The sequence below is a fragment of the Haliaeetus albicilla genome, chromosome 29 (assembly GCF_947461875.1).
Source record: "Haliaeetus albicilla chromosome 29, bHalAlb1.1, whole genome shotgun sequence".
NCBI lineage: Eukaryota > Metazoa > Chordata > Aves > Accipitriformes > Accipitridae > Haliaeetus > Haliaeetus albicilla.
Genome location: NC_091511.1, coordinates 4,899,890 through 4,912,722, shown reverse-complemented (window position 1 = coordinate 4,912,722; position 12,833 = coordinate 4,899,890). Strand labels below are relative to the sequence as shown.

Here is a 12,833-nt window from a genome sequence, read left to right as displayed (position 1 = left end):
CGTACTTGCGCTTGACGTCGAAGTCGAGGACGCGGATGTAGTCAACCAGGACGGCAAAAGGACCGTCGGCCAAGTGGGTGGTGGATTGACGCAGGATTTGGTTCAGCACCGTCCGGTGGGTCTCTGGTGGGGGGGGTGGGTAAGGGTTTGGGGGAGTCCCTGAAATGTGGGACCCCCCCGTCTTGATCTAGAACTGCTGGGGAGGTACGATTCGGCTTCCTCTGCCATGTCTGGGCACCCCAAACTTCACCCATTCCCCCCTGCCCCATGTCCCCCTGGCAAACTTTAAAACATTCACCTCAAATCCTGCCTGGGGGCCCCCAAAGTCCCTTGAGGAGCCCCCCCAGTCCCCCCAAAACCCCCTCCCAAAACGCCAGGCTCCCTTCAGAGCCCCCCAAAACCCCTTCCCAAGCCCCAGGTCTTCCCCAAATCCCCTCCCACCACCCCAGGCTCCCTGCAGAGCCCCCCAAATCCCCTGCAGACCCCCCCAAAACCCCTTCCTGAGCCCCAGGCTCCCTACAGAACCCCACAAAATCCCCCCCAAACCCCCCCTTCCCGCCCCTCTCACCGGCGAAGCGTAGGAATTTCTGGGTGTCGGGGGGCAGGCTGGCCGAGATGTGCATGGAGGAAGGTTCTCGGGAAAAGAAGGGGTCGAGGGAAGAGGGGGTGGCGGGGGTGAGGGGGGCGGGTGACAAAGGGGGGGGCTCGTCCTTGATGTGGGCCAGCTGGCTCTCCCGCGTGTCCCGCACCGGCGGCTTGCTCTCCCGCTCCGTGGCGTGCACCAGGAAAAAAGCCTCCACCGCTGGCTGTAGCACTGTGGAGGAGTTGGGACACACGGAACAATGATATATGGGGTGTTGCAGGGGGCTGGGGGGGGACCCCGAAGATGTGGGGGGCACCCCGAGGCTGCAGGGATGTCGCCCCACTCGAGATGGGATGTTGGAGAGGGCTGAGCCCCTGTGATGGGTGGGGGGACATCTTGGGGACCCCCTGGAGATCTTGGGGACCCCCTAAAATGAGAGGGGGTCTGCAACACTAATTGGGGGGGGTATATGGGGTTTCAGAGGGACCCCAAAAACACAGGGGCCACCCCAAGGCTGCAGGGATGTTGCCCCGTTTGGGAAGAGATGCTGGGTGTAAGGGACACCTTGGGGGTCTTGGGGACCCTCTGGACGTCTTGGGGACCTCCCAGGAGGTCCTGGGGACACATTAGCAGTCTTGGAGACCCCCCCAAAATCCCAGGGGTACCCACCGAGGACGGCGTGCTGGTCGTGGGACTCCTCCAGCTCCTTCAGGCACTCTCCCAGCATGTCCCAGAGCTCGTCCAAGCAAAGCTGCTCGCTCAGCAGGGGCAGCTCGGGGGGGCGTTCGTCCCGCTCCCCTCCCTGCGAACCCTCTGAGCCTGCGGCGGTGGGGAACGTGGTCAGGACCACCCTCGCCTCCCAACCCTGACCAGTATAAACTGGTTTGAACTGGGAGGTGTTTTCTCACCCACGGAGGGGGCGTCCTGCGGGGCGGGCGAGGGCTGGTCCACGTCCATGGGCGACTCGTCGCGACGGGGAGCGCCGTCCGCCTGCCCGGCCTCCGACTGGGGGGGGGACGGGGGACAGGGGACGGGTTTAGGGGGCCGGGACCCCCCCCGCCGAGGGACCCCAGCCCCCCCTCTTACCCCCCCCTTCGCCCCCCCAGGAGCTGCGGGGGGGGCACCCCGGCGCTCCGGCAGCTTTTGGGGGGGGAGGGGGGAGGACTGGGAGCAGTGGGAGGAGGAGGAGGAGGAGGAAGAGGAAAAGCAGCAGGTGCGGGATGGGATAAAGAGGAGGAAGGAGGAAGGAGGGAGGAGCAGGGGGTGAAGGCGGTGAGGATGAGGAGCGGTGAGGAAGAGAGGAGGCGGCGCCGGAAGGGAATGGAGGGGGAGAGAGGATGAGGATGAAGAAAAGGAAGGTGAGGAGGGAGGAAGGCTGTAGGGGGAAGGGGAGGATGAGGAGAGAGGATGAGTTAGAGGAGAAGAAGGACAAAGCTGAAGAGGAGGAGGATGGTGGTGAAAAGGAGGATGAAAACAATGAGGAGGAGCGGGAGGCAGAGGGAGGAAGGCTGTAGGGGGAACAGGACGAGGAGAGAGGATGAAGAGGGAGGAGGATGAAGAGAGAGGAGGACAAAGACAGAGGAAAGCCATGGGGGTAACGGGATGAGGAGAGAAGAGGAAGAGAAAAGATAGTGCAGGAGGAGAATGAGGACGAAGATGAGTTGGAAGACAAGGATGAGGACAAAGACGATGCAGAGAAGGATGACAATGAAGAGGATGAGGATGAAGAGGAGCAGGATACAGAGGGAGGAAGGCCATGGGGAGAATGAGATGAGAAGAGAGAAGGAAGAGAGGAAACAGCACCAGAGGAGGAGGGAGGACAAGATGGAGAAGGACGAGGACAGTGAGGAGGAGGAGGGTGAGGAGGAGGAGGAGGAGGAGGGTGAGGAGGAGCAGGACACAGAGGGAAGAAGGCCATGGAGGGGGGGAATGAGAGGAGGAGAGAGGAGGAGAGAGGAGGAGAGAGGAGGAGAGAGGAGGAGAGAGGAGGAGAGAGGAGGAGAGAGGAGGAGAGAGGAGGGTGGGGAGGAAGGGCGGCCGTGCTAACCGTGTCTGCCTGCTGCCGCCTCCGGGCCCTCTGGCCCTCACGTACCATTTGTATGATGGCGTCGGCCTCGGCCTCCAGCTGCCGGACGGCTGCCTGGATGCTGCCAGCCGCCCCGAGGCCCCCGGCACCTGATGGAGGGGACGGGGGGACACAGGGGGGACAAAGGGGGGGACAGAGGGCGTTAGGGGGGGACACATGGACACAATTTTTGAGGGGGGGTGTTGAACAGGACCCCCTCCCGGCCCTTACCCAGGCGGCCAGCCTGTTTAGCTTTCTTGTGCGCGCGGCGGGTGTCATCACGGAGCTGGATGATGACCTGCAGGACGCGGAGGAAGAAGCGCTGCGTCGAGGTCTTGGAGGTGAGGACTGACATGGAGGGGAGCTGCAGCTCCCGCCCGCCCAGCGCCCGCTTCTGTGAGGCCACGATCACCACGCTCTCCGCCGTGTCAAACCTGCGGGGGAAGGTGGGGGGAGGGCTCGGGGTTAACGTTATCGGTAGGGGCAAGGGTTAACGGCAGGAACAAGAGGTGTTATTGGTAGGAGCAAGGATTAACAGCAGGAACAAGAGGTGTTATTGGTAGGGGCATGGGTTAACAGCAGGAACGAGAAGTGTTATTGGTAGGGGCAAGGGTTAACAGTGGCAGGAAGGAGATGTGTTATTGGTAGTAACAACGGTTGTTACCAGTAGGGGCAAGGGTTAACAGCAGGAGCAGGAGTTATCAGCAGGGACAAGGGTTAACAGTGGGGGTGAGAGTTGTGTCAGTAGCGGTGAGAATTAATGGCGGGGTGAGAGTTATCAGTAGGGACGAGGGTTAATAGCAGGAACAAAAGGTAACGGTAGGGGCGAGAGTTGTTATCAGGAGGAACAAGAGGTAACGGTAGGGGCAAGAGTTGTTAACAGCAGGGGCAAGGGTTGTGTCAGCAGGGGCAAGGGTTAATGCCAAGTGCAAGAGTTATCAATAACAGCAAAAGTTAACGGCAAAAGCAAGAGTTATCAGTAGGAGCGAGAGTTAACAGCAGCAAACAGAGTTAGCAGCAGGGACCAGAGTTAACAAAAAGTGCAAGGGCAGTCAGTAGGGACCAGAGTTAACGGCAGACAGGAGCTCACCGACTCTGCATCTTCCCCTTGAGCTTGGCGCTGGGGGGCTGCTCCTCGGGGAGCCCCTCGGGAGAAGGAGCCTCGCTCTGCGCCCGTCGTTGCTGTTCCAAGTTGTATTCCCGTAATTCCGCCAGCAAGGTCCCTACACCGGAAAAAAACCCAAAAGACCCGTGACATCATCAGGAGCCGGCAATGACCTCAGCGAGCACCCGTGTTGTCCCCCCTCACCCCCCCCAGGTCCCTCACCCCCGCCAGGTCCCTCACCAATCTGTCGACAGAGGGTGGCCCCCAACTGCCGGGCGCCGCTGAGCAAAAGGCGCAGGACGGTGTCGCGGGTGGCGGCGTCCCCCCGCGAAAGCTGCAGGAGGACGTTGGCCGCGTCCTCCAACCCTTCTTCCGAGCATGAGTGTGACGTCAGCACCTAGAGGACATTGCTGGAGGGTTAGGGACGCTTGGGGGATGGCAACGACCCCCCCCGCCCAAATAATTTGGGGGATCCCTGACCCAGCTTACCTCAACGGAGAGTTGGAGCTGGCTCTCAGTCAAGCCCGTCGCCGCCATCCGGGGGTCGGCACTGCCACCGCCGCCCCCCCCCTCGGGTCCCTTCGGCCCCGGGGACTTGGCGCTCTTGGCTTGGGGACAACGGGGGATGTGTGGGGATGGTGGCGGGGGACGGGGAAATGCCACCGCCCCCCTTTATTTGCCCTCAACCACCCGACGCCAGCTCTGTCCTCGTCCCTGTCCCCAGCCCCGTCCTTCGTCCTTGTCTCCACCTGTGTCCCTCTCCCTGTCCCCGTTTCCCATCCCTGTCCCCATCCCCATGTCCCGTCCCCATGTCCTTATCCCCATCCCTGTTCCTGTCCCCATGCCCATCCTTGTCCCCATCCCTGTGTCCCCATCCCTGTCGCCATCCCCACTTCCCATCCCTGTATCCCCGTCCCCATCCCTGTATCCCATATCCCCAAAACACTCACCACCAGCCACTCCGCCGCCGCCGCTGCCGCCTCCCGCCACCGTCGCATTCCCGACGTTCCCGCTTTGCGTCGCCGGACTCGCCGGACCACCACCGCTGCTGCCACCACTGCCGGTGGCGGTGGGAGTGACATTCTGAGGTGTCCCCCCTTCACCCCCTTTCCCTCCTTCGGGTAAAGCGATGGATATGAGAGAAAGAAGCCGGAGCAGCTTTTCCGTCAGGAGCGCGCTCCGACGGATAACGCCATGGGATAACATATTCATCAATTGACCCAAAGGTGATGCTTCTAAACCCAATCCCGATGTTTCCGGTTCCGGTCCTCCGCTTCCCGTTCCCGTTTTAGCCGAACTTTTCCCTTTCCGGCTGACGTTCATATTATCCAATTTTACTAAAAGGTCCCAAAAATCGGTCGAGAGAGTGCCTGAGGTGGGGGGGAGGGAGGGAGGAAGATTCCCGGTTGGGGGAGGGGGAGGAGGAGGAGGAGGAGGAGGAGGAGGGGGTGGGGGAGGGGGAGCTGGAGGGGTTTGAGGAGGGGGCTGGGGAGGACAAGGGCTGCCCCCCGATTTTGGGGGGCCGCGGTCTCGTTCTGCTTCATTCGTCGGGTCGCGGCCTCGTTGTTGGGTGAAGTGGCTGGGGAAGACCTGGGTGGGGGGAGGAATATTGGGGGGGGGTTAGTGGGGTGCTACTACCTCCCAACTGGGGAGCCCCCCCCCCCCAAGATGTGGTTTGGTGTTGGCAGCTTTGGGGGAGTCCCCCCAGACACCCCACGAGGTGCCTCAGTGCCCCCAGATTCCTCCAGTGCCCTCCCAAATCACCCCCAGCTCCATTACGGAACTCCCTGTTACTCCATAACACGCTCCAGTGCCCCCCAAATTCCCCCAGTGCCCCCCTCAATCACCCCCAACTCCATCAAGGAGCCCCCCCCAAGCCCCCCCTTATCCCCACCTTGGCCAGCTGGATGAGGGTATCGAGGACGTGCCGACAGACGACAGGGGCGGCCTGGGGATGGATGTGAACGGCGGAACCGGCGGCAGCGGCGTGTTTTTCTGTATGTTTCCGTCCCGGAACTCGTTGAATCTGGAAAATGTTGGTACGACAACCCAAAGCCGCATCCATAGAAACGGAAAGCCAAGAAAGTTGTCCGGAACTTCGAGCTTCTACACGATGTAATAAATCTAAACCCCGAGGTTCGACGGTTGTACCGGTCGCGCTACCGGTTCTTCCGCTCGCTCTTCGAGGTCTTTCTTCAGCTATCGGGGGTCCGCGAGGGGCTTCGAGGCAAAGCTCGCTCTCGCTGCTTCGTTGGAGGATGGAGAGGAGGCTGCGGACCACCCAACCTCGGGTGGGAGCGTGGTAGCAAAGGTTTCGGAGAACGCGATGGAGGCGGCTGGTGTTGAGTTTGGGTTCGTCGACAAAAAGCAGCACCAAGAGGCAGGAAAGAGCTTCGTGATCCAACAATAAACGACCGCGGAGACGTAAAAGGCTGTCCACGCTGCTCCCCGAAGGTCTGGGGGGTGCGTTATAAATTAAGTTACACTCCTAAAAAATTAGAAAAGCAGAGGACTTCCCTTTTTTGAACCCCCCCCCAAAAAAGTACCTGCTGTGGCTGCTGCTGCCCCCCATGTGGAAAGTGCCACCACGCTGGACGGCCAGGCGGGTGTACTGCACCCCACGGTTCCCACTCAGCCGGCTGGTGAAAGCTGTGGAGACACCGACATCGGGGGTTTTTCGGGGGGCATGACGTACGTGGCGGGGGTGTAGAGGGTTGGGGGGGCCATAGGAGGGGTTGGCGGGGTTGGGGAGGGGAATACGGTGAGAAAAGAGGGATGCATGAGGGGAAGTGGGGGGGATTTGTGAGATGAGGGTGGGGTAGGAGGAGGTGACAAGGGTGTTGGGGGAGAATTTGGGGTGTCCAAAGAGGATAAGGGGGTGCTGGGAGAGGATTGGAGGTGTCAGGAGAGAATTAGGGGTGCTAGGAGAGATTGAGAGGATATCAGAAAAGCATTAGAGGTGCCAGGAGAAAATTAGGGGTGCCAGGAGAGATTGAAAGGATATCAGAAAAGCATTAAAGGTGCTGCAAGAGGATTTGGGGGTGCCAGCTGAGAATTACGGGTGCCAGAAAAGAATTAAGGGGGCTGGAAAAGGATGTGGAGAATCAGGAGAGGATTGGCGGTACTATGAAAGATCAAGAGAATATCAGAAAAGCATTAAAGGTGCCAGGAGAAAATCTGGGGTTGCCAGGAGAGAATTAGGGGTGCTAGAAGAGAATTAGGGGGACTGGAAGAGGATAAAAAAATATCAAAAAAGCATTAGAGGTGCCAGGAGAGAATTAGGGGTGCCAGGAAAGAATTAGGGGTGCTAGAGGAAGATAAATGTTGCTAGAAAAGCATTGAGGGTGTGAGAAAAGGATGTGGGGTGTCAAGAGAGCATTGGAGGTGCAGGGAAAACCTAAGGGGTGTCAGGAGAGCACTGGAGGTGCTGGGAGAGGATGGGGGGAGTGCCAGGAAAGAATGGAGAAGAGGAGAAAAGACACGTGTGCTAGGTTGGGGGCAGGAATACGGGGTGGGGGGACAGGGGGGCCGCCTCACCAGGGCTGCGGAGAATGGCGGAGAGCGCGGAGGTGCTGGAGTGGCCGAAAAGCCTCTCGTGCATGAGTTGCCGTTGCCGGGCCTCCTGTTCCCGTCGGAGAGCCTGGGCCTCGGCGGCGATGTCGGGAGGCATGACGGCCAGGACGCTGTCCTCCATGTCCTCCAGCACAGAACGCCGCAGTTCCGAGGGCAGCGTTTGGATAAAGGTCACCGGGTCCATGGGGGCATCCGAACTTGTTGCCTGCGCCAGCTCCCGACGCTGCTGCTCCGCTCGCTGCTGCGCCAGCACCTGCCCCGCCCCGCCGTTAGACATGCCCTTTCCGGGGGCCACGCCCCTCCCGTGGAGGCCACGCCTCCCCCAGAGTTCGGGCACGATGGGGTTAAAAGCCGCCGCACAGCCCTTGATGAGCATCAGGCCCCGCCCCTGCCATAAGCACACCCATCCCAGCCGGGCTCCTCCCCCTGGGAGATGTGGCCATGCCCCTGTGCAAGCCCCACCCCTAATTAAGCCCCACCCCTTTAACCCCACCCCTGCATAAGCCACACCCCAACACTTGCCACACCCCATAACCCCACCCCTACTTAAGCTCCACCCCCAGTGCATGCCTCACCCCTTTAACTCCACCTGTTTAGGCTCCACCCCCAGTACAGACCACTCCCCTTTAACCCCACCCCTTTCCTAAGCCCCACCCCAATGCAACCCACACCCATTTAACCCCACTGCCTCACAGGCCACACCCTCCCTAACCCCACCCCCCAGGCCCCACCCACCTCCTCCTGAATGGCCGGAGGCAAGGCAGCCAGGAACTCGGGGCTGACCTCGGTCAAGCCGGGATTGGCCACCACCGGGGGGGCGGGGCTGGGAGTGGGCGGAGCCCGGGCGGGGGGGCGGATCCCCAGCTGGTTCTGCAGCACTTCCCGCCGGATGTCGTCCGGCAGCGCCGCCAGGAACGAGGGGTCCACCCCCTCCGGCAGGCTGATCCCTAGGGAAAAGGAGAGGGGGGATGACACACACATTGGGGACCCCCCGTGGGGATGTGGGGACACCCCCGGGGACGAGGGGAAACCCCTGGGGACAGGGCTGAGCCCTGGGGGGGGGACACAACACGACATCGGACACTGGGACCCCCCCAGGTGACATGAGCTACATCGAGGTTGGGGGGGTGGGGGTGGTGGTAGGGGGCTCACCAGGAGGGGGGTGACAAGGAGGGGTGACAAAGGTGACACTGACCGGCGAGGGGATCCTCTTCCTCGCTGCTGGTGGAGGGCAGGGGTTCCTCCAAAATCCCTCGCGAGTCGGCTCCCGAAATGGCAACGGCCGAATCCCGGGTGGACGAACTTTCCGAGGACGAGGCGGGGGGAGAGCTTGGGAGGGATGACATCAGAGAAGAGAGGTATGATGTCAGCAGTGGGGCGGGAGGAGGTGGGGGGGCGTACCCCCAAACCCGTGATCCCCTTTGGAGGGGAAGGGAAAAAGACAGCAGGGGTCTTGGGGTAAGGGGGGCAGTCTTGGGATAAGGGAGGACTCTTACCTATCGTCAGGGGGCTGAGTGGCATCGGGGGGAGCAGGGGGGGGTCCCTGGGGGGTCCCGGGAGGATTTTGGGGGGCTGTTGGGGGAGGGGGAGCCCCCCCCGATTCTTCCAAGGTACAAGAAGCCAAACTCGAGGTGTCCATGGGGGAACCTTCCAGTTGGCTGCTCACTGCCGTCAACGCGTCCGAGTCTTCCGCTCGCTCCGGGGACAGAGACGCTGAGGGGAAGAGACGTTAATAAGACCCCCTCAAATTTAGCGAGACCCCCCCCAACTGAGAAACCTCCCCCAAACTGAGAAGACCCCCTAAAATTAGAAGGATCCCCCCCAAAAATAAGGACTTACTGATGGTGGGCGCGGGTGACAGTTCCATTTGGGTGGCTTCAGCGTCTTGGGGGGGTCGTCCGGGCCCCCCCTCTTCATGTTCAGGGGGTTGCGGGGGGCGAGCGGGAATTTGGGGGGCTCCCGGTGGGGGATCTGGGGGGGTCGGCGTCGGTTCCAGCATCACCAAAGTCCGGTGGGGACCGGGAGGGGGGGTCTCTCCTGTTGTCCCGCTGTGTTCTGGGAGGCGGTGGGGACACACACACACGCGGGGATCAGCATCAGGGAAGGGGGGGGGACACCCAGGAATCTGGGAGTGCCCCCCCCACCCCCAAAACCTCCCTCCCCCACTTTGGGGGAACCCAGGCATCTGCTGCACCCCAAAACAAGCAGAGGGGTCCTGAGGAGGGGGGGAAATAGCTCGCTTAGGGGCTCCCATCTTGCCTGCCCCCCCAACCAACTACCTCAACCTCCCATACCCCGCCCAAACCCCCTAAAACCCCCCCACCCCCCCAAACCCTCCCCCCCCAACCCCCTAAACAACAAGCAAGGGACACCCCGCTCCCCTAAACCCACCCCCATTTATCAAACTTTGACTGGACACTGGCTATACTAGGGGAGAGGCGATGCTATAGAACCCCCCCCAATTAAACAGCCCCCCCCCATGCCATAGGGGACCCAGGCGTCCGGCGGCGGCCGCGCGCCCCGCGAGGAAGACAGTAGACTGTATAGTTATCTCCGAGACGGGGGTGTGACCCTCCAACTATACAATCTACTACCTCAACCCGCGGGGTGCCAGGTCAAGGGGGGGGGAAGGGGTGTGAGAGGATTCTGGGGGGTAAGGGGGGGGACATCTGGGTACGTTAGAGTTTGAGGGGGGCCCTGAAATTAAGGAAGGTGGGGGGAGGAGGGGGATTACCTGGGGGGGTGACGTCGGTGGAGGCGGTGGCGGCCTTGGATGCCGCATCCTGTTGGAGAGGGGAAGGTGACTGAGGCCGGGGGGGGGGGGGGGGTGACGGGACTCCCCCCCCCCCGGTTTTATTTTTTTGGGGGGGTGGGTGTGTGAGGAGGATGTTTGGGGTGCCCCTCACCTGGGCATCAGACCCATCCTTGTCTTCGGGACCGCGTTCGGTGCCTTTGGCTTCTTCCTCGGCCGCCTGCCGCCGGCGTTTCTCCCGCCGTTCGTCCAGCTCCTCGTCACGCAGGGCTTCCAGTCGCGCCAGTATAGGAACTTTCACCACTGGGGGGGGGGGGGGGGGCACACAAATTGGGGGGGGCCCACACAAATTGGGGGGGGGTGCTGGGAGGTTGAGAGCACTGGGTGACGGCGCTGGAGGGGTCATTGGACGGGTGGATGATGATACTGGGGGTAGGGGGAAGTGGTGATGGGGGACTTGGGGGGGGAAACTGGGGTGACAGTGTGTGTGGGGGTGTTGGGGACATGGAGGGGGGTGTTGGGGACACGGTGGCTCACCTGAGACGCAGTCGTGCATGCTCTCAGCATCCAGCACCTTGCACTCCTCCGTCCAGCGCGTCAGGGCGGTGGGGATGCTTGAGAGGGTCCCTGTTGGGGGGAGGGGAGCAAGGGGGGAGCACAGAGTGAACCCAGGCATTCGGGGAGAGGGGGGGAAAAGCTTTTGTCTCCTGGGCTAGGCCACGCCCAGCCCAATTGGTCTCAGCCCCCCCTTTCCCCACTTAAGGGCCTGGGTCTATCAGCCAAGCCCCACCTCTGCCAGTCAGGCCCCTCCCCCTGCACCCTCCAGGCTCCTCCCCTCCCCAAAAGCCACTGGGGAATGTGTGTGTCCCTGCCCCACTGCAGGCTCCGTCCCCTCTCAGGCCCCTCCCCCTTCATCCAGACCCCACCCCCTTTTCAGGTCTACCTTCTCCCCTCCATTCCTACAGACACTGGGGGGGACTGTCCCTGCTCCCTTGCAGTCCCTGCCCCCAGCCCCCACCCACCCCATCTAGGCCCCACCCCCTTCCTCCAGGCTCCTCCCCCTCTCTCCACCCCTGCAGTCATTTGGGTTGAGTTGGGTTGGGTTGAGTTGGGTTGGGTGTGCCACCCTGCTCCCCTCTCAGGCACTGCCCCCTCTCAGTCCCCACCCCCTTACTCCAGGCTCCTCCCCCTCTCTCCACCCCTGCAGTCATTTGGGTTGAGTTGGGTTGGGTTGAGTTGGGTTGGGTTGAGTTGGGTTGGGTTGAGTTGGGTTGGGTTGGGTTGAGTTGGGTTGGGGTTGGGTTGAGTTGGGTTGGGTTGGGTGTGCCACCCTGCTCCCCTCTCAGGCACTGCCCCCTCTCAGTCCCCACCCCCTTACTCCAGGCTCCTCCCCCTCTCTCCACCCCTGCAGTCATTTGGGTTGAGTTGGGTTGGGTTGAGTTGGGTTGGGTTGAGTTGAGTTGGGTTGAGTTGAGTTGGGTTGAGTTGAGTTGGGTTGAGTTGAGTTGGGTTGGGGTTGGGTTGAGTTGGGTTGGGTTGGGTGTGCCACCCTGCTCCCCTCTCAGGCACTGCCCCCTCTCAGTCCCCACCCCCTTACTCCAGGCTCCTCCCCCTCTCTCCAGCCCCATTCTCTCCCTTCCATCCCTACAGCCACTTGGGTTGGGTTGGGTTGGGTCAAGTTGGGTTGGGTTGGGTTGGTGTACCACCCCGCCCCCCTGGCAGGCCCCGCCCCCCCACTCGCCTGCCTGGCTGCCGGCGCTGCCCTGCTCGTGGAAGAAGTCGTCGAGGAGCTCGTCGTCGGAGCGGGCGATGATGTGAACGTCCTCGTTCCCCACCAGCAGCCGGGCCCGGCCCCGGCTCTGCAAGGGCAGGCTGCTGCTCAGCTGTAAGATGTCGGCCGCCGCCGAGGGACCCAGCAGCCTGCGGGGACAGGGCGGGGGACAACACATCGTCAGTTTGGGGGACACACACACATGGACGGACACCCCAGGGAGGAAGGGGACACGGGAACCAGGAAGGAGGAGGGACAGCAAGAAGGAGGGGGACACCGAGGAGGGGACACGGGGGAAGAGGGAGACACCGGGGAGGAGGGAGGGACACCAGGGAGGAGGGTGACACTGAGAGGGGGGACATTGAAAGGGGACACCAAGGAGGAAGGGGGACACTGGGGTGACATGGAGACCAGGGAGGAGGGAGGACGTTGAGGAAGGGAAACCCAAGGACGAGGGGGGCATGAGGATTGGGGGGGGACATCGGGGGGGACCCCAGGAAGGAGGGGGACACTTTGGGGCAACCCCAGGGAGGAGGGAGACATTGTGGGGGGACCCCAGGGAGGAGGGGGGATGACACAAGTGTCTCAGGGGGGCCTCAAGGGACCAGAGAGAACATTGAGGGATGAATTAGGGGACGATGAGGCACACTGGAGGGATGATGGAGCACTGGGGTCTGGGGGGTCCCCGGGGGGGGTCGTTACTCACCTCTGAAGGATGAGGGGGGGATTGGGCTGGCGAGCACCGGGATAGTGGACGTGGATGGTGTGACCTGCGTTGGCGGTGAGTTGCCGGAGGGTACGTTGGCTGCGCCCCAAACCCTGAGCCAGGCGGGTGGTGGCGGCTCCGGTTCCCAATCCCAGGGAACCGTGGTCGGCATGACGGACCAGGAGGGGGTGACTGGCTGGGATGTTCCCAGGGGATGGGGGGATATCGGCTGAAAAAAAATGGGGCAGGGGGAGAAATGCGGTGTCAGGGAGAGACAA

The 12,833-nt window shown here is 62.1% G+C and overlaps 1 protein-coding gene across 10 annotated transcripts in view; it reads right to left on the bottom strand.

Moving 5' to 3' along the window:
• HUWE1 (HECT, UBA and WWE domain containing E3 ubiquitin protein ligase 1) overlaps positions 1 to 12,833 on the bottom strand; it is a 44,019-nt gene that overhangs the window by 3,703 nt on the left and 27,483 nt on the right. For 8 of the 10 annotated variants that reach the window (XM_069774226.1, XM_069774231.1, XM_069774234.1 and 5 more), the window contains 22 exons: positions 12,556 to 12,784; positions 11,820 to 11,998; positions 10,616 to 10,705; positions 10,233 to 10,381; positions 10,061 to 10,130; positions 9,166 to 9,381; positions 8,823 to 9,039; positions 8,522 to 8,655; positions 8,062 to 8,273; positions 7,291 to 7,579; positions 6,300 to 6,402; positions 5,648 to 6,209; positions 4,704 to 5,343; positions 4,243 to 4,361; positions 3,994 to 4,150; positions 3,739 to 3,871; positions 2,880 to 3,082; positions 2,631 to 2,758; positions 1,492 to 1,588; positions 1,253 to 1,402; positions 569 to 814; positions 6 to 123 (listed from right to left, as the gene is read on the bottom strand). In XM_069774226.1, the coding sequence (XP_069630327.1) occupies positions 6 to 123; positions 569 to 814; positions 1,253 to 1,402; positions 1,492 to 1,588; positions 2,631 to 2,758; positions 2,880 to 3,082; positions 3,739 to 3,871; positions 3,994 to 4,150; positions 4,243 to 4,361; positions 4,704 to 5,343; positions 5,648 to 6,209; positions 6,300 to 6,402; positions 7,291 to 7,579; positions 8,062 to 8,273; positions 8,522 to 8,655; positions 8,823 to 9,039; positions 9,166 to 9,381; positions 10,061 to 10,130; positions 10,233 to 10,381; positions 10,616 to 10,705; positions 11,820 to 11,998; positions 12,556 to 12,784 (4,441 nt within the window). The remainder of the gene's footprint in view (positions 1 to 5; positions 124 to 568; positions 815 to 1,252; positions 1,403 to 1,491; positions 1,589 to 2,630; positions 2,759 to 2,879; positions 3,083 to 3,738; positions 3,872 to 3,993; positions 4,151 to 4,242; positions 4,362 to 4,703; positions 5,344 to 5,647; positions 6,210 to 6,299; positions 6,403 to 7,290; positions 7,580 to 8,061; positions 8,274 to 8,521; positions 8,656 to 8,822; positions 9,040 to 9,165; positions 9,382 to 10,060; positions 10,131 to 10,232; positions 10,382 to 10,615; positions 10,706 to 11,819; positions 11,999 to 12,555; positions 12,785 to 12,833) is intronic. The other 2 variants (XM_069774235.1, XM_069774232.1) reach the window with 2 other exon arrangements.